This window comes from Uloborus diversus, chromosome 3 (assembly GCF_026930045.1).
Source record: "Uloborus diversus isolate 005 chromosome 3, Udiv.v.3.1, whole genome shotgun sequence".
In the NCBI taxonomy this organism is placed as follows: Eukaryota; Metazoa; Arthropoda; class Arachnida; order Araneae; family Uloboridae; genus Uloborus; species Uloborus diversus.
The window spans coordinates 111,470,623-111,491,619 of NC_072733.1; the positions used below are offsets into that span (position 1 = coordinate 111,470,623).

At 31.7% G+C, this 20,997-nt stretch overlaps 1 protein-coding gene across 1 annotated transcript in view; it reads left to right on the forward strand.

Moving 5' to 3' along the window:
- The first annotated feature begins 398 nt into the window (after positions 1 to 398).
- The window catches only part of LOC129218037 (insulin-degrading enzyme-like), a 171,916-nt gene continuing 151,317 nt past the window's right edge, over positions 399 to 20,997 (forward strand). The window contains exons 1-4 of the mRNA XM_054852216.1: positions 399 to 521; positions 9,689 to 9,876; positions 13,997 to 14,073; positions 15,556 to 15,582. Of these exons, the coding sequence (XP_054708191.1) occupies positions 418 to 521; positions 9,689 to 9,876; positions 13,997 to 14,073; positions 15,556 to 15,582 (396 nt within the window). The 5' untranslated portion in view covers positions 399 to 417. The remainder of the gene's footprint in view (positions 522 to 9,688; positions 9,877 to 13,996; positions 14,074 to 15,555; positions 15,583 to 20,997) is intronic.

Consider the following 20,997-nt stretch of genomic DNA (forward strand, 5'->3'; position numbering starts at 1 on the left):
GAAAGTACCGATTCTCCTCTGTTTACCGATAGGACTTTTTTTTTTCTTCTGCTAGATTATTTCCAGTTCTTCCCTGAGAAAATTTCACCGTATACGTCAAACACATTTTAAAACCTTCCCGAGGGTGAGGCGGAGTGGGACATTTCGACAAGGACAACACTCCACGGCTTAAATGATGCCACTCCTGTTTGTGTTTACAAAAATTTCTGGACGTTGAATAGAATAATTTATCATTGATAAATTGCATAAACATAAGCGCTAAAAATTGTTTGCCAAAGATAGTAATGTAGCTCAGTGTCATCAACCTGCTGAAAATGTTGCCAAATAGATATATTTTTTCATGGTCACATGATAGACATCACAGCCAATGAACAGACGAAGTCTGTTCTCACAGTATCCTTGTATATGTTATTGTGAATGGCTTTTAAGATTTCAGTGTTACGCGTGTTACAGTGTTTTAAGAGTAAAGGACTCTTTTCACCTATTTATAGGTGCTATTTTCCTAAACTGAGTACAAATAGGTAATCTGAATTCAGAGATTCGTTTTATGAAGCATCTATTTATAATAAATAATCTTTCTTGTAACGATCGTTGTATGCTTTTTTGAGCATTGGGTAATATGTTCCCCTTTCTGCTCATTTTCAATTAAATATTTCCGTAGTAACCGATTTTTTTTTTTTTTTTTTTGAATGTTGGGGGGGAAACTTATTATTATCTTTTTATAAATGTAGTGAAAAAAAAACGCTCAGATGCACATTCATTAAATAAATATTTTACTAATATTTTTAAAAAAATTTCCTCAATTAAGTAATTAGATGTTAAAACTTCGTTTTGTAACAAATTTTTCGTAGACTTATAGTTTCTGGAAAATATTAAAAATTAATTGTCTCGGAACAGTTTGAATTAATGAATAATTTTAAGCAAACTTTAGAGCAGTGGTGGTGGACAATTAATTCTAGTTGGAGTCCAGATACTTCTGGAAAAAATTTTTAAGGTTCAGAGAAAACTCTCAATATTCTCCAGCACCATTGAAAATTCAAAACAGTCATGCAATTACTTCCAAAATACTAGAAAAAGTGGTAAAAGTAGCGCATAAAGATATTGTTCCCTGCATAAATACCTTTAAAAATATCAGTGCAATTTATTCCTTCAAAACATTTTTTGTGATCCATTTTTTGACATACCCTGGACCGGACATGGATCACGATCTACCATTTGCTGGCTGCTGTTTCAGAGCATTAAATTGATTTTTTTTTAAAACTTGCTTCCAAAATTTTTTTTTTTTTGTTAAAACCTGTAATAATTGATTTTTATGGGCCTGGCAATTATATCTTTTAAGTCCTTGTTATCCAGATTGAAACAAAAGTTATTTCATAGCAGACGTACAAGAATTAAATTCTACTTAAATAAGCTGCTTAGAATAATTTACTTACAGTTTTATTTAGAGTAACTTTACCAATACAGTAATTATCCGAGCTTCCACTTTAACCAAGCCATCAAATATTTCAACTTTTTTTCCCCAGTTTATTTTTTATTTTTAAAACTAAAGATGAGAAAATTCCGAGTTTTAACTTCTAAATACTCAGGTAAACGAAATCTAACATGATTGCTCTTTTATCTCTCTCTCCATGTACATATATATTTATGTACAGTTCACTCCCGCTACAAGACGATTTGACTTACCCGAAATCGCTATAATGCAAATTTTTCAGGAGTAACAAATTTTAGAGCTAATGCGAATTCCTCGCCCACAACACGAAACATTTGGCAGAAAGCAGATTAATTCATCACTCTTTCTTGTTCTTCTTTTTCTCCTGACGAGTTTCCTAATGTCCATGCGGTGTCAAGGGGAGGCTGATAAAAATCTGATTGCGCAGCATAAATCCTCATTACTATCTTCATATTTTAAGTTATAAATATAATTACTGTATCTACTTTATGGCGCTATTATGGTGCTGTATTTATAATTGCTACGTACTTTACATACAGCACTGTTTTATTTTTTGTCTCTTTTTTCCATTGATCAATGGTATTGCACATCGTAACTATTTTATGCTGAATAATACGATTTTTTAAAAATACAATACAACTTCAATTTTTTAAGTAAGAAATGGTATATAGCAGTTTGAGAGCTGTTTAAAAATCCCAAAAATAACTAGGTATGTTTACAAGAACTTCATTGGGGTAGGTGGGTACGTTGTACTGTGGGGCACGTTGAACCGGTCTGGGTTATTTTAATACTATTAATATTCTTTATTTTAGTTTATGACCAACAAATAACACTTAAAGTCCTACAAATCCTATAATGAAATCACATGGTAAAGTTATATTGAAAAAAATTTATTCCAGAAAGTGTTATTTCAGTAGTCCTTAGTAACTTTCGGAAAAATGTAACTTTTTTTTAATGATTTTCATCAAGACTGCAGGAAAAAAATTGAACTCCTTTCTTAAAGTAAGTTTTTTTAGTTCACAATAATAGACGATTTTTTGAATTTTTGTCAAAGGAAAAAAAAAATACATCACTTTTTCTGACCAAGAAGGTGCCCACCTTAGGGTAGGTTGGGACACGTTGGACTGGACCAATCTACCCCTCATAATTAAATTTTTTTTTCTCTTAAATCTCAATAATTATAACAATTTTCTAAGTGTTTGTATAATATACATTCATTTCATTTTATGTTACATATTAGTAAGCAAAAAATATACTAAATTAATTTTACTAAAAGATTCATTTCATATCTGTACTTTTTTACAATTTATATTTTCAAATATACTTCTAAATTTTTCCAGACTAGTTCTAGACTTTTCCAGACATGTTTTCTAAGAGTAGAATATGCAATACATGTTGTAATGAAGTTCCTGTATTAAAAACAATTTTTTTTTCTGCAACAAGGGACATTCCTACATAGAAACAAAATAAAACATAATTGTTTAAAGGAATAAAAAAGTATACTTTTCCTTAAATTTGTCTAATTTTGTTTTTTATATTAGATTTTAAAGCACAAAGATACGCTAATTTAAAGCTGTCAATTTTATTGTAGTTTTTCTTTGAAATAAATGGTATTCGTATAACTGGATTCTTTTCTTTTTGGATTTGTTTCATGCAATGCAATGAAGAAAGAAAGAGCTTTTTTCACCCTAGCAAATATTGATGTAACGTTGCATAAAAGTAACAAGTGACTTATCCTTCCTCAACCCACTCTAATTAAAATGCTATTTCCAAAACTCTGGAAGTAGCTCTTTTATGTTCCCAGATATCATTTCACACATCTTTAGCTAACTGCAATATTGTCTCATGAATATTCAATAATTGATTTTTCTTTTGATTTAAAAAAAAATATTGTGTACTAATGGTGAATGCTTATTACTGTTTTCGATTAAAGATTTATCAGTTAAAATCAATTTAATATGTTATATTGATGTTAAAACTTTTTATTTTTCATTCTACACACAAAAGAGAATAAGGTAGTTACAACGTTTGATATTATGTGTTGCAAAAATTATAACAAATGTTGTTTGAGCTATGTGATCCAACGTGCTCCACCAAGCGGACCAACGTACCCCACCCTTGGAGCACGTTGCTCCACTTTGCAAGGTTCCTTTAAAAAATTAATATAAAAAAAGTTTATCAATTGAACATTTCCAAAGAAATCTGTGGTGTTGAAAAGTGTTTAGTGAAACTTATTGTAGAAAATCTAACTGCTCATTAAATTTTTTGATGAGATAAAAAATGATAAGTAAAAAAGCGGACCAACGTGCCCCACCTCCCCTTATACATACCCATTTCCACAACACAAAATTTCGACTTACACGAGAGGTCTTGGAACGCATCCCTCGCGTAAGGTTAGAGTTGACTGTATTTAAATCATTTCCAGAAACCAGAAAAAGTAAACAAAAAATTAAAACTATGTGTGTTACAAAAACTAGAGAATTTTTCAAGTAAAAACTCTTAGGTTCTTGTAAAAGATGCACTTTAAAAGCTTTTTAGTTGATTAATTGTATGTAGTTTATCTTGAGAGTTTATTCTGAACTTTTAACTTTTCAGTTGTCACTGGTAAATGAATTTAGTTAACCCTTTTTTATATTTTCGTATCAGCTCTCTTTATTATATGTCACAAACTCCTACATTCACGTATTTTGTTTTTGGAAATTACAAAAAAAAAAAAAAGATGAGAATTTTTTAGTTAGAAATAAAATGTTTTCTTTTAATGCGAATATTTTACTTCAGACATAAAACATACCACCCCAACGCACTTGTATAAATTTTATATTTGTTAAATATATTTCAATTAGATCTTTTCTTTTTCTTTCCTTTTTTATACTTATCGTTTTAACCAAGTTTTTCGGTTTCCCAAGTTAGTCACAGTCCACATTAGCTCTCATAATCAGAACTCTATGTATTTGTATTTCACTTAAAGTTAACAGGTTCAGTTATTGGTTTAAAAATCTATAATTTTTTTCAATTATAATTAATTGCTCCCTCCTAGAACGTTGAATTTTTTATATTTTTATGTTGGAAACTTCGTGAAGAAAAAAAAGGTGAAGACTGTTCATCCTGTCTAACATTTATAAATTTAGTGGTACCTGTTGCATCAGGGGGCTAAACCTGAAAACGAAAAACACTTTTTTTCTTGAGCCGTACTTTCGCAAAAATGAAGATGTCGGTGATTTGGTGGACTGAAAATTGCATTAATTTTATATGAACAAAATTGAAAGTTGATTATACTAATAGTTATTGAAGTTTTTCACAAGGCTTAAATTTTTGCAATTACGATGGACTCGTGAAAATTTAAGCCTTTGCAAAAATAAATGCTTTTACAGTATTCAAATTTGTAGTAGCAAGTGACCAGTAGGCCTTGGCTTCCTCACTACTATTCTGGCTAACTTAATGAGTTAAATGGAGTAGTGATCCTCTTCATTCAATAACAACTTTTTGCCAACAATTTTTCATAGATAAACTGTTCAAAATATTCTTTTAAGAAATAATTTACTGCAGTAAAAACGTTAAATAAGAACATGTCATTAAAAAATAAATAAAATTAAAAAGAAATACTCATGTAGAAATTATTAAACTTGAATTCAAAATATTTGGAATTATAACGTTCAAAAATGAATAATAAATGGACTTTCCTCACATGATTCCTCCCACCATCCTTCCCCCATTAATCGATAAAAATGTTGTCTTTCCTTCTGAAAAATTGCGCATAGTAGAAAACTGAATTTTAGAAAACTATTTTAGAATTTATGATAGTTAAAACTAATTCCTTCAGATGGGGATACTTTAATTTATTATTATTATTTTTAAATCAAAAGCAGTGTTTATGCTGTGTTCAAAAGAACTTTAGCTTTTAGGCTAAAACTAGAACTTTAGTAAAAAAGCTAAAAAATTGAAAAGAAAGCTTTAGCAAAATGCTAAAATAGCTCACATAACTTTTGAAATGTTTCATGTACAGTTGAAAACTAAATTCAAAGTTCGACATGACATTTTTAAAGACATATCTAATACACAGTACCTATATTTATTTTTAATTTGAAATTTAAAAAATAGAATTTTACTTATTATTGGGGAATTACGAAATTTTTATTTTTAAAAGAACTAGTCCACTCCACTTGGTACATTCATTTACCACTGGGAGCTATAATGCTTAATAAGACTGCATTGTTGAACTCAATAGTAATTTTAACATCTTAGCTAAGATTTCTTGGATCATGCATTGTTTATTTATTTAGTTTTTTACTTGAGCAAAAAAGCGAAATTGACTTGCTTCATTTTCGTAATTTAGATAGTATTTTCATATTTTGTGAAAAATGTGACCATAGCGGAAACCCTGCTTAAAAGTAAATAGTTGTAGAAGCAATCACCACCATGAGAAGATAAAAACAATAAATGTCACAGTTTGGAAAAAAAACATGGTGTTTTTTTTTTATTATTATTATTTTCAATGCTATTGACATTTGTCTCAGATACCCTGTACTAATTAGGCTATCTAGTTTTACTAAAAATTTGTTTTTATTCATTAATAAAAAAAGGCAAATGCAAATAGAGGGAATGAAAAAAAAGTCATAAATTCATACACAAACTTGTGTACCTCTGATGAAGAGTTGAAAAGACAAAATAGCCATTCAAGGGACAAAATAGCCATCTCCTTAGTGTCCCTTATTGGGAGGTTCTACTCCGTGTTTGAAATAAGCGGCTGTTAGTCAAAGTTAATTAAAATTTTTCACCCTGATATCCTGTCATAGAGTCATAGGAGTCCAAGGTCTTAAAGTTTGGATCTTTTCAAGCCTCTCTTTGCTCAATTCTTTGAAATTTTGAAGCATTCCAAGCAAACTTTTTCGAAAATATAGTTTAGCTTGGCTGTTGTTCCAGCCAGAATGTCCTTCTTTGTCTGAAATTTTGTTCCTACAATGGCTTCTTTAGTTTGGAGAACAGCTAGAAGTAATTTGGAACCATATTAGGAGAGTAAGGGTCCTGTTAAAGAGTCTATTTTTTCACCAAAAAAATCTGAATCAAGCAAAAAATGTTTGCAAGTCATCACCGAAAGAATCTTCGAAATAGTTTTCACTTGGTTGTTGCCCAGTCTTGGGGAAAATTTGATACAGTAACACTTCTCCAGTTATTTCATTATTTTCCTTGAAGTTAAAAAAAAAGAAAAACCTTTCAAATTTTCAAAATTAATTTGAATTTTGAAATTTTGAATTCAGATTATGTTTTTCACAATCACGAATTGAGACAGGACCCTACTCATTGGTTACTACCCCATTTGCTTGTTTCTAGAAACGGTTCCTGTCCCTGCTCTTGGGCAGTTACGTGTGTATACTGCCGTGTGCAGGTAAAGGGCAGTAACTGCAAATTTTTCATTTTTTGCATTTTTGTCATCTGTTGTACGTTATCTTTAGTGTACAAGCTTGCTTATTTAGTTTCCTCTGAAAAAAGGCGTGAAAGCAGCGTCTAATTTCAACATTTCCGGATTGTGAGTAATGAATCCACCACACATTTCTTCAAATATCTCGAAAACGCATTTCTGCAGATACTGCCGTTTACCTGCACACGGCAGTATAGTTGTGTATGTGTAGGCTTGTGTGTTTGAGTAGACCTGTGTGTATGCACGCTGGCATGTGCGTGTGTATGAGCATGCGTGTGTGTAGGACATGGACGCCACCGACCAGGAGCAGCGGCTACCGAGAGGAGTCGCGCCTGTAGAGGACAGTGGGGTTGAGAAAGGAACTGGACATTAAGTATGGTCAAATGAAAACAATTAGCAATCATGATTGCTTAAAAAAAATCACTATGCACTACCTCAGAGCCCCCTTAGAGACCGACGCTAATGACAGACGGGAAAACATTCACATGTACAAAGGTTGAAGATCAGCTCAGCTCGTGCAAGTGTGCTCAGGGCCGCGCTGTCCCTATGTGCAAGGTTGTGTGACACACGACGGCGCCAGAGCCAAAAAGGCGCCGAGCTCTACCGATCCAAAATGCTCCAAATGAAGGAGGAAAGAAACTCTAACAAAAAAAGTCGAATGGTCATTGTGTCTAATCGGCTTTATCTACTAGGAAAAAGTATTGACTTGTGCCTGAACATGCTATTCAAAAGTGCAATCTTTTACAATGAAAACAAGTGACTTTAATTAATGCATGCATTAGCATTTTCCTTCTTAAGGTGGAGCTGTGAATACTATTTTGGAATGTATAATATACAAAGTTAATCATACGAGGCGCCACTAGCGCAGCCAGAAATACCTTCTGGAGGGGGTTTTTTTTTGATGAAAAATACCTTATGGAGAGCTTTTTTTTTTTTTAAATCAAAAATACCTTCTGGAGGGAGGATTTTGAGCAAAAATGCCTTCAGAAGGAGATGTTTTGATCAAAAATACTTTCTGAAGGTTTTTTTTGATCAAAACAGCCCTTTCATATGCATAAACTACTGTATTAGGATTTGCATTTATGTTAAAACCAATGGCTCTAGGGAGGCGGGGTTTCAACCCCCCCCTCCCCTCCCACCTTTGCTGCTACCACTGTGAGGTGCAAGAAATTTGCTATTCCCCAGTTTGGTTCTTTCGGTGAATATCTTGTGCTATAATTTGTGCAATTATATGTCTTTTTGTGATTTTTAATTCGTGGTAATTCCACCACTTCGTGTTATCATACAAAAAAAAAAAAAAAAATACAGTAAGCATATTTGCATGTCATTTAGATGGTCTTAATATTTGTATGTTTTAGACAATAATTAAACTTTTTAGTTTCAAAAAATAACGACTTGAGCATAACTACTTGAATCTCCTCCCCCCACCCCTGTTTTTGCTTTAACTATTTGTGCATTAAATTAAAAAAAAAAAACATTGGAGAGACTATGTGTTTGTTTTAGATATTAAATTCAATGCCTTTTGTAACGGTTCCGTATTTTAGAATTTTTGATTTTACGGAAAATGATTTCAGTTTCAGATTTTAAGGGAGAAATATTCTCTACTTCAGTTTAGAAATCTATTCAGTGCTCTTTTGTCATGTTTTGAGGTGCATAAAATTTTGAATAATTATTTATCAATTAGAAATTAGAGAGAAATTTAGAGCGGCCTTATCTTTGATATTTGAAAGAATTTCTTTTTCTGAAAACGCATCAGCACATCAAAGGTGGGGTTCGTCAAAACGGGCCCAGCCCGAAAAAACCCGCCCTGTTTTTTTCGGGCAGGGATTCTTGAAAAACTCACTATCTCGGTAAAGTGGGTTTTACACAATTTTCTACAGAAACATACTAGACATTGATAAATACGAAGTCCAGAAATAGACATCTTGCTTTATCGAATATTAGAAATTTAAGTTGCCTAAAAGTCGTTTCACCTTTTTTTTTTTGATGTTCATATTTTACTAAACTAATCAGTAAATATTTCAATTAATTACCAGGATTTTTTTTAATTATTGGGGTAAAATGTTTTGATTAACTGAAATTGGCCATCTCTTTTTTAACAGCAACTCAATGCGAGGTTTCCAAGAGAAAAAGTCGGATTTCAAAAGTCAATTTCAACCACCCCGCGCCCTTACATCCTCCTTCACTCAAAATAACTTCGAGACATGAAAAAAAAAACGTACACTGTGTTCCAAAATTAAAAATTTATAGATTGTTTTTCGTTTGATAAATTAAATGCCAAACGTATTTTTTTCATTACATTTGTCTACAAAACCTCAACCCAGTTAACTATATTTTGTCTGACCATTACTGTGCAAAGGTACTCAAAAGGCATTAGCACCATGGCGCCGATCAGGCTTGGTGCAGGCCTGAGTGTGCTTGATTTGTAACCATCAGTTTTTTGTGGAAAAAAAAAAAGGTTGGATACTTGTTTAACAGACCTTCTATTGACAACATTTGAGGCAATTTCAAATTTATTGTCAAAGTGAATGATGATTGAAATTTATTGCACATAAAGTACAAAATTAAGAATTTCATTTTTTAACTATTTAATTTCAGAAAATTGCTCCCCTTCCTTTCAAAAATTATGTTTTATATATAAAATCAGCTTTCCTCAATATACTTCATAAGTTTTGAGTTTTTATATATGACTTATATTTTGTTATGTCTCTATGGGAGTCGTCTTGACTTGATAACAATTTAAAGTTGCTAAATCACCTCCAAAGCCTTTATTTTAATGGATATTTCATTCTTGATGGTATTTAAATTTTTTTATTTATTAGGCAAGTGTATTGTGTCAAAACCATGGTTGTCGGACATGAATCAGTATTAAAGCGTCATGATAATATCATCAAATCTGAGGAAGATAACAGACATTATTGCGGCTTGGAGCTAATCAATGGAATGAAAGTATTATTAATTAGTGATCCATCTACTGATAAATCTGCTGCAGCTCTTAATGTTCAAATTGGTAAGGTGAACATTTAATTTTGTTTCTAAAGGAATGTTTTTTTTTATTATTATGGTTTGTCATAAGTTTTACAATATTTAACATATATAAATTTTTGCATGTCACTGCAACAAAATATTTATTCTAACATTAATATTAATTATTATACTCTTTGTGTGATTAGGATCATAATAATAAGCATGATCAGTGGCGCACACAAGGGTCCAGGGGGTCCGGACTCCTTCCATCGTCCTTGAGGTTTTAGATCAACTATAATCAAAAAATAAATAAATAAATAATAATAATAATTTTCCTTCTTTCTTTCTTTGCAAAATCAAACTTTATGTGAACATAAATTATTCTATAATGATGATTTTGCTTCGCTGTTTTTGTTTTTTATTGTGAGGAAAATAAATACATTTTTATGCACTTTCTGATATTTTAAATAAGTATTTGTCATTCAAAAATTAATTTTATTAACTTATACTAAGTCAATATTTAAAGGAAATGTTTTTTGTTCCTGGCAATTGATAAAATCAAAAGAATATGTTTGGATGCGTGTTGGAGTGCGATCTGAAAATGTTGGACCTACGATGCTGGACCCCTTCTTTGTAATATTTCTGTGTGCGCCACTGATCATGATAAAATGTTATCACCATGCTACCAAAAACTGGTTGACAGATGACTTACAATGATAGGTTATGATGGCCTGTACTCCAAATGCTAGTTTTCTAAAATTAACAATACATTGCTTAAGATATAAGTTAGCAATTTAGCACAAAACTTATAGCTCACCCTAGTTCATTTGAAGCTCAATTACATAAACCTCTTAATTTTTTAACATTCCTGATGTCATGAACAACTTACCAGTCTCAAAATGTCTTTAACTGAAACAATTCTATTCAACTTTCTGAACTACCAATTTTAAGAACACTATTTTCTGGTCCTGCACAGCTCGTAAAATGGAGCGACAACTGTATTCGTACTATGTGCACTGTTTTCATAACCTTTGAAAGTTCTTCTATTTTATCCCCCTTAACTCGAGGCATCTAAAAGTGCTGTAATTTTTTTACAAAAAGGAATAATTAAAATAATGTAGTATAAATTCAAAATTGTTCCATTAATATGCAGTGATCCCAAACCTGCTCCAACTGTGCTGATGTGGGCCGCCAAATAGTGGCTGCTCCAAGGTGCAGCAAAATATATATTTAAGCTCATTTTGTGTCAAAGCTGCTCCAAAACAATTTCATTTTTCAAAAAAATTTTTGAGACATTAATGCCATTTTTAGCACACTCGGCTATAATAATTTATCAAGTTAGTCAGTTAAAGGTGCATTATAGCAAAGTTTGACTGCATAACTAAAATGTGCTGTTTTCATTTCATTTTGTGCACTTCTAAAGCAAGTATAGGCTTCTGAAACAGAAATTGCTTTTGGCTTGTTTTTCCTATTATGAGTCTGCAGTCATACTTAAAGGAAAATTCACTAGATAAGAGGAGACATCTGGCAAGTTTAGTAACAACACTTCAATGACTTATGATCAATTTGTAAGTTCTTGCCTTTTATGCGTTCACTTGTGTAATGTGTAACGAGTTGGATCTGTGTAAAATATTTGCAGGGCCGGATTAAGATATTGATTAGATACCCTAGACCAGACATTTTTAGAGCCGTCTGTAGTCAAATCTTTTCAAAACAAATATTCACCATTTTAGAGGTTTTTGAGGTGCACAATCACTCCTTCAAAATACTTATTTGGTTTCAGGGCATTCCACAGCTTAAGTACATATTGTCACCTCAGAGCAACAGTGAGAGAAATACTACTAAGATATTTTACTGTTTCTCTGAGGCCGCGAGCTCAGAAAAGGTAAATGAAAGGGAAAAACATTAATTTTCTTTCCTTTTTTAAAATAATAGACTACAACAATTTTAATTATTTTGGGGCCCTTGAAAGTCAGGGACCCAAGTCCATGGCCCAATAATTAGTATAATACTTAAAAAGATTCCATGTTTTTTTGTTTTCTTTGATCTAAAGATTTAAATTTAACCTTTGTCATGAATATTTCACTAAAATGCAATGCTATATTTTAGAAAGTTGAGCCCCTAGTCAAAAACCAGGGGTCTGGCCAGAGGATATTTGGGTCCGTTAACGGACCCTTCACAAAAATCCGATCAACCAAAACGGACCTTTCACAAAATCCCGATCAAACAAAACGGACCTTTCACAAAATCCCGATCAAACAAAACGGACCCTTCACAAAATTCTGATAAACAAGATTGGATGTCACAAATTGTTTATTGAAAGAGCAAATCTGAAAGCAAAATAACGCATATTTCTTTGTATAAACCGATAATTTTTGGAACCTTTTTTTAAGTCAAATTAGAGAGATCAGCTTATACAAAATCGGCTAATTTTGAAAAAAAAAAAGAAAAGAAAAAATCGGCACACTTGCGATGCTCCGATGCTCCTGTGAGCGATAAATAATTGCTACTGCCAAATAAATATAATGGTTGTTTGTTTTATCACAGCTAATTAGCAGCGGTGTTGTTGTAAACTTTTCTGAAAAGGCATTGGTAAGCACTTTTCTCCGCTCATGATTTAATAAACAATAATATATATCTGCGAAATGAACTTAGAACTGCAAAGGGATAGTAAGGGTGGGGAAAAAATATGATCACTTCAGATAGGGTTACCAATTTCAAAATTATTTCCACTTAGTGTCTGGCGTTAAACCTTTATAATAATTTGATTAGAAAATATTCTCATCATTTTACCAGCTGGTCAATAATTGCGTTTTTACAGTGTGATGCAATGTTTAACTGTTATTTTGGGGGAAAACTATTGGGTTTGATTTTTCAACGCTAAGAAGGATGATTAACTTGAAATAAATTCTTTTACTTACCGTTTTTGTTTCTTCAAATGTCTACATTTTGAAAAATGGAATCTTTTAACATCTGATATGAGAACCAAATTTTGTTCTTTTTTCAAACTCCCTTCGCTTTATTAGGATGCAAATACATGAAAAGTCTCTTTATTTCTGTTAGAACTCTCATTTCATGTTTTTAAAGCAAAATTCCATTTTCTGTTATGAGTCAAAAATTAAAATGCTGAATAGATGGTTCATTTTATTTTATTATTATTTTGGGGGGGGGGGGTCAACTCTGTTCACAGACATTAATGATATGTTATCATAGGACTCTAAAATGCAATTTTAAAATAATTTTATCAAAAATATTTCTTTTACAAGCCGTTTTTATACTTTTGATGCCTTCACTTTGAGAATTGCGATCTCTTTGCATCCGCTATGGGAATCCGATTTTTCGAATTTTTGATGATTATTACGCTTTGTTAAGAGGTAAACAATTGAAATATCTCTTTATTTTTGTTAAAATCACGGAATTTATAAGTTAGAAACGAAATTTCGTGCTTTTTAAGAGTGTCTTGGGTCAAAAAGTTGAATGCTGAACCTTATTCTGAATTTTGTTTTATTTATTTATATTTTTGTAACAATTATTTTAAATACTGTACAGAAATATATCTAGTATAATTTAACATTATGCAGAATGGTAGATAAATATTGATACTTGAAAGAGCGATGCCCCCCCCCCCCGCCAAATATCAGAAAAAAAAAATCCAGAATGATTTTCTCGTCATAGAAGAAGAAAACACTCAACTTTAAGTTTAATTGATGCAGTTTGTGCCATCTCTAAATTCTAAAATTTCGTTTTAACAAAAAAAAATTCTTTTTTTTTTTTTTTTTTTTGGAAAATTTTTTGATTTTTCACAAAATTAATTCATTTTTCACAAAATTTTTTGATTTTTCACAAAAAACGGACCTTGTGAAAAATCCTGGACAGACCCCTGAAAACTAATGTCATATTTGAATTCAGAACATCAAATTCACATGAAATCAGTTACATGTAACCTTACATCAAAATGACTGTTGTCTTGGGTTACAATCTAAATTAAGTTCTTGCTTGAAAAATACTCTCATTCCTTACAGTATACATTTTTTTCTTAATCATTATAGTTAAATTTTCTTTGCTGCGACAATGTTTTGAATAATGTTTTGAATTTGAAAGCCTGATGCTTATAAAGTATTCTTCATTTAATTCCAAGATTCATTCAGAGTTTTGTATTTCAGGGTCCATGTCAGATCCTCCAGACATTCCAGGATTAGCTCATTTTTGTGAACATATGTTATTTCTTGGAACAAAAAAGGTATTAAAAATAATTGTTTTGTGGAAAGTTTTAGTTCTTTTAGAAGCATTATTATTTAATGTTAACGTACTCTTCTTAAGACCAACTTGATTAACTAGCTAATGAATGGATTAATCGTGTGACACATACCATCAACAAAAATTTGCTCTAAATGCACAGAAAAAAAGAAGTCAAAGCAAAGTAATTCATTGTAGTTTTTCTCCTGTTTCACTAAATGTATATAGTCACTCTGGCCATTAGTATCCAGTTGGTCATACTTTTGTGCTGCTGCAATTTGTTCCACAAATGCCTTTTAAAATGCGTTCTTCATGCGTCTCAAAATGAAATTGATACTGTTTTTCAAATGTTAATGAAAAATTTTCAGTAATTTCAATGTTGTAGCAACATATTTGTAAAATTGTGTAAATAAGGACTTAGTTTATAGATATTAGGATTAGCACTTAGATGATTTTGAATTAAATTCTTATTTGAATCATATATATATCATATTACTTTGCATTAGACGGCATGCTATAAAATTCAACGCTCACCAGAATTTCAATCACCCTTGTCTGGTTATTTCTGGCATGCTGGAAAAAACAAAAAAAAAAAAAAAAAAACTATTTATTAAGGTTAAGAAATGGTTCAACTTCAGTCAAATGTATATAAATGATTTAACTTCGTTTAAATGTGTATAAATGGTTTAACTTGGTTAAAATATTAATTAATGATGTTGTTTTTATTCTGATAAAAAATCTTGTTGATTCTGAATGATTTTATTAAAAAATACATTAAAAACAAAACAAGTATTTTGAATTCTAACATTGAATAGCTACATTAACAAATTTTAATGTTATTATTTTTTATTTAAATATTTGTGCTCCATGTCAAAACAAACAAAATTTTCTGTCTTAAAAAAATTCTTTAAAAATTTCCTTCTTTCCACCAGTCAAACCTGACTTTTTTCGTTACAACTATTATCAGCATCAATAGTGTTAATTATCTAAGTTCCATTAATCAACTTTATTAACTATTGCTACTTCTTTCTCTTCAGAGATTGCACTGCACAAAAGGTCTCATAACTTATTTATTTAAAACTTCTTTCTAGGCAAGGTTAACCCATTGTGCGATTGTCAAAATATGGTACAGATTCAGAAAGACACAAATATCAAAATTTAATAAACTCACTTTCTCTTTCTTCTTTTTTCTTTTCTTCTCTCAGTCAGTGTGTTTTGTAGTTGGAATTGAGCAGGGAAATTAACTTTTTTCTTTTTTTTTGTTAAATTATCCCTAGTCAAATTTTTCAGCATGTTGGTCAACCTCACTTTTTCCAGCATTCTGGCTGATGTGCGGCAATATATTACTATGAATGCATATTTTACTTATTTATTTCTGTGAGACAAAATATTCTGATGTGTCAATAGGTTACAGTGATGCTTTTGAAAAATAAAAAATGAAAATATTTCTACCATGTATTTCAATCCTGTTTATTGTTTTTTCCAGTATCCAGTTGAAAATGAGTATAATAAGGTGAGTGGACTAGTGATATATTTTTAAGCTTTAGTTATAGTGAAATAATATTTGTTGTTTTTTACTTCCTTTTACCAAAAAGGAAGTATTGTATTCGAGAAAAAAATTTCACTCAAAAATCGGACTTAATTTCCATTTTGCTCGCCCTTGAATGAATATTGAGTTTTTTTTCCCAACCCGACCACATGTGGATATATGCCTATGAACATATAGACACCTGAAATATCCATTTTAACGATACCCAAGTTAATTACAATGAGTTTTCTTGTGACGTCTGTTTGTGCGTATGTATCTCGCATAACTCAAGAATGGTATGTCCTAGAAAGTTGAAAGTTGGTACGTATAGACTCCTAAAGGGATCTTGTTGTGCACCTCCCTTTTAGTTGCATTTGGATGCTCCAAAGGGGGTCTTTTACACCTTTTTAGGGGGAAATCATTGTTAATTTAAATGCAAACTCAAGAGGTGTTATAATTTGGCAAACACTTGGCAATATATGGCCAAGCTTTTGGTCGCCAACTTGGTGAAAAAATTTGGCATTTTTATTTTAAATCTGGTTTTAATTTGGCCACTATTGGCGATATTTAGAGAGTTAACCATTGAATCACATATAAAATTCCTCTATTGGGAAAATTAATCTGTATAAAACGTTTTTTTTTCTTGCTTCGGTTTGTAACAAACTTGGGGAAAATGTTCGATGGGTTTCTTTGCTAACTCCAAGTCCAAGGCACTATTATCATTAAATCAGTGTAAAAGGAAGTCATGGGATGCACACATCAGCTTGTTCAGTATGGTATGTACGATTGTATCTGATAAAGCAATATTATCCTGATTTTGATGCTTTAATCTTTAGAGTTGCCTGCCTAAAACTGGTAAAGTTAAAAATGCAAATGTATTTTCTTTTTGTTCTTTAAAGCCTATAATGTATTGTATTGCCTTAATTATGTGCAATTTTTTGCAACAGTTCCTCCCACAGTCCCTGAAATTTCTTGATAAGTAGTAATTTTTCTTATTATGTAAGTTTGGTGGTTAAAAAAAATAAAAAATCCCCCCCCCCATGCTAGAAGAAGTTCACTTGGCATCCATGAATGAAAAATGTTCTGAATTGTGTTATTTTATAAAGTATTCCTAGTGCAGAATGCTTTTTTCTTACTGTAAAAAATCCAGGGATGTTGCTAAAGGGAAAAAATGCTTTTATGTTTAGATATCATGTTTTTTTTTGTGCTTTCAGTTTTTTTTTTCGCATTGTTTTTTACTACAGGTGTAATTTTTCTTGTTTTGTTGGTGTTTGAAAATATTTGCTAAGGTAATTAAAAGCTCTTAAATTTTTTTTAATCAAATCCTTAAAAGTTCTTGATATTGCTTGATAAGGTCCGTATCAAGTTCTGAAAGAAAAGAAAGACTGAAAACTCTTTTTGACCTTGGTTGTCTGACTTTGGATTTGTAACTCACATCTGTTAGATTTTACTAGATTTTTTCATTTCTGTTTTATGTAGTCATACTCTCATTATATTGTGTATGTACTATAAAACTAATGACCGAAGTGGATTGGAATTTTTTTTTTAAGTATTCATTGTGGACTGACATGTTGCTCAATATGTAAAGACAGCTCAACAAAAAGACTAAAACTAATGTGATATTTTTGCTCTATATTTTGATTTCAAAAAAAATGTTTGTACTTATTCCATTATTAACACATTCCCAGCAACTGATGAGAAAGACCCTTTTTCTGATGAACTTGGCCATCTCTGGAGCTCTTTTGTAAATACATGTGATATAAAATTTATCATGAGAAATTTTGATGCCAAAGCTGGATGTGAAGAACTTAGATCATGGTCATAAAAAAACATAGTTTACATGCCACCTCAAATGATAATGGTAGCAAGCTTTTCAGTTTTGCCATTTATCAGAACATAGTGGTGGGCAGCATGATGTTTCAGTTAATTGATGTTCATTAAATAAGATGGAGATCTCTTGATAGACTGTATAACAACCACATTGATTACGTGATAATACTATGCGACAAATAAAGAATCGTAATTGCTTCTGACACTATTCGTACTGATTCTTACGTAAAATGAGCCCCTAAATTAAAAAATAACCAGTTTCCTCCTCACCCCCCCCCCCCGTCCCCACTTTAAGAGATGGTGCTCCTATTTTTTTTTTTTTTAAGTTTTCGACAGTTTCATAGCCATTATTTTTATTTGGAGGGGGAAGGAGCATAGTTATAATGCTCTGTAATGCGATAATAATTGCTAATATAATATGTAAACCAGTAACAGTCCTTTGAAAGGATAGAGAGGTGCAAAGTTTAAACGGATGAAATTTGGAACAAGTCAATTCTCATGGGGGGGGGATTCTCATTTCTCTCTCCCCTGAAAGGTTTAAAATATCATCAAAACCAAGCTTTTTTTCTACTGATTTGTTTTAGACATTGTTACTTATTTTTCAGCTTAAAACTAGAGTATCAAACTCACTCCTAGGGCCCTTATCCGGAAATTTTTTCACATTATTATTATTTTAATATTAGAAACATAGCATGTTGCATCGTAGATCTTCAGTTAAGTATCTTCTTCTACTATTCAACTTACATTCATAGATATAATTGAGATTTAATATAACTTATGCTTATAATGTAGCATCAATGTATCTGAAGAACAAAATGCGTGTATTGTGGTAAAAAGACCCAAATAAATATTTTGAGATTGGCCTATTTAAATTTAAATCTGAAAAATTTCACCTGTATAGACTTTGAAAATAACTGTCAAAATGATACTAATCTTGAAGTCAGAAAAGGAAATAAATGCTACAAACGGTTGCTCATTTCAAACTCGCTACCCATCCAATGAAGAGAAGCAAGAAAATATTATGTTATATAAGGTTTTAATAAAATCAGTCTTAGCCAATGCTTCATCAGGATTGAATTTAACTCCATGCCATTCACAGGCAGACCTAAAAATCTTCTGCCTCTCCCCTTCCCCACAAAAGAAGATAACCTTCTTTGACTTGAACCCATCTAACAAAGTCTAAAACAAGTACTCCAAATATTATAAAATCAAATTTGTATAAAATTGCAGACTTTTTACATTATTTATTTTTATTATTAATTTTTATTTGTTTATTGTATTGTATTTAGTTTAGGTTTGGTTATGACATGGTTGACTTGTAACAATTTAAAAATATATCTCATTTCCATAAGGTTGTAAAAACTAACATTATTTATTGAAAGAAGGAAGATCTTTTTGAAAAAAAAGGGGGGGGGGGGAGGGCTTCCTAACACAACATGAAAGATTTGTTGAAAGTGAAGTTTACCATTCTATGTTGGACCTAAATAGACGTAATTTGCGGATTTTGAAATTTGCCCTTGTGCTTCAGAGGTGGGGGATAATGGGGAAAGAAAGATCCCTGGTGACCTTTAAGAGCAGGGTTATAGAAACCGGTTTTGGTGGTGTTTTGTAGTGTAATTTATGGCATAATTGACACAATTTTGAGCTTTATAAAATTTATAAAGACAGGGATATTTATTAAATCAATAAACCTAAATAGAATCATTGACCGGTCTCTCTTTGAAAATGAATGCAGAGAAAATGGCTCTTAAGGTGAGTAATTGAGTTCATATTTGTTGAAGATTAAAAGAAAGACCTAAAATGATGGAAAGACTGCCTGGCCAAGGATTTTTCCATTATTAAAGTTAAGAACTGAGGGTTGAATTTCTGGTTGGAGGTTGAAGCTGTTGTACCAATGCTGATGACTATTTATATGTTAGATTATATTGTAGTCTTGAGCAAAGAAGAGACCGAGGGGACATGATTCAGTTAATTAAATTTATTAAAATGAAAGATGTTATGGGGCTGAAGTTCAGCACTAAAACAGGACAAGGGGTCATTGTTTTAAGGGGTTGCAGTACCTCAAAAATGATGGAACGATCAAAAACATTTTTATTGCTTATTTCAAAACTAAAAACTATTCTGAACACAGGGAAAAAGTTTCATTGCTTTAGTTCAAATATTTAAAAAGTTATGAGTGGTTTTAGGCCATGCTCGCTTGGGGGTGGTCCTTAAAAATGAACTTTTGAAATTAGAACGGGCCACCCTCCCATTTTTGTTTACGGCCTAAAATAAGACTTCCATAAAAATTTCAGACAAAAAAAATGTATTTTAGGGATCGCTACCGGGCTTCAAAGTTTTGAAAATTCAGCATTTTTTCCCAAAATTCAAATAAACTATACTGTAAATTAACAAACGCATAAACAAAAATCAATACCATTTGCTGTTTACACAAGTAGTCTACCTTCCCCCTCATACAAGGTAGAAGGGAATCGAATTCAAGTTTAATGTTTTGATATGAGATTTTACGGCCATACATTCAGAGAGCAAGGCTGGTGAATTTTCATTTCTTTCATTGGGGAGTAATACTAATAATGGTGCCGCTGTTTTTGTAAAATGGGTAAAGTAGATGCAAAATTGTTGAAGAAAGAATCAATACTCATTGAAAAAAAAGGATTAGTTTCGAAAAAATGAAGCAACGTGAGGAAAAAAATACAAGACTGCTGTTTGAATGAGTACCAATTCCTTTAGAGGAAAATAAAGGTAAATGTGACTTGTTTGAAAGTTACAGCTGTTCTTTAAATGCACACCAAAGTTTATCGCACAACTTACCACCTTGCAAAAGAAAAAGAAGTAGGAAGAAGGTTCTAAATAATGATGTTGCTGTGAGTCTTGATGCAGTAAAGTTGAGTGATAGAAAAGCAGCTGTTGTCTTGACAACAACGCTTAAAAGCATAGGTTTGATCCATCGGAATACAATTTAAGCAAATCCTCTATTCGGCGTTTCAGACTGAAAGGCAGAAAGATTGCTGCCCAAGATTTGAAAAGTAAATTCTCAGTTGATGTTTCTTTTACCGTTCACTTTGATTCAAAACTTTTGGAAGATATTGCAGGCAGTGAAACTGTTGACTGAATACCAATCATTGTTTCAGGAAAAGCTATTGAGCAATTCCTTTTGGTACCGAAACTCTAATAGGGAACCGGATGAGCAATAGCTTTGGTTGTTTGCAAAATTCTAGAATCCTCTAAAATCAGTGACTAAGTCAAATGCCTCAGTTTTTATACATTTTCGACAAACACAGGACCATGAAAAGGAGCATGTGTCCTCATTGAGAAAAAACTGAACAGAATTACTCTGGATGGCTTGTCGCTATCATGTTCTTGAAATAATGCTGTTGTGGTTACATCTATTGGATCATCAACAGGGCCTGAAATACTGATATTCAAACACCTTAGACATTTTTGGAGCTCCATCAGTCACAATAGTCTTCAAACTGCCATACCTGATGTTTTTATCCACGAGAAGGTATCCAAAATGCACCAAACATCGTCGAGCTTGCCAAGAATCAACTTGACCAGTTCTAACCTCGA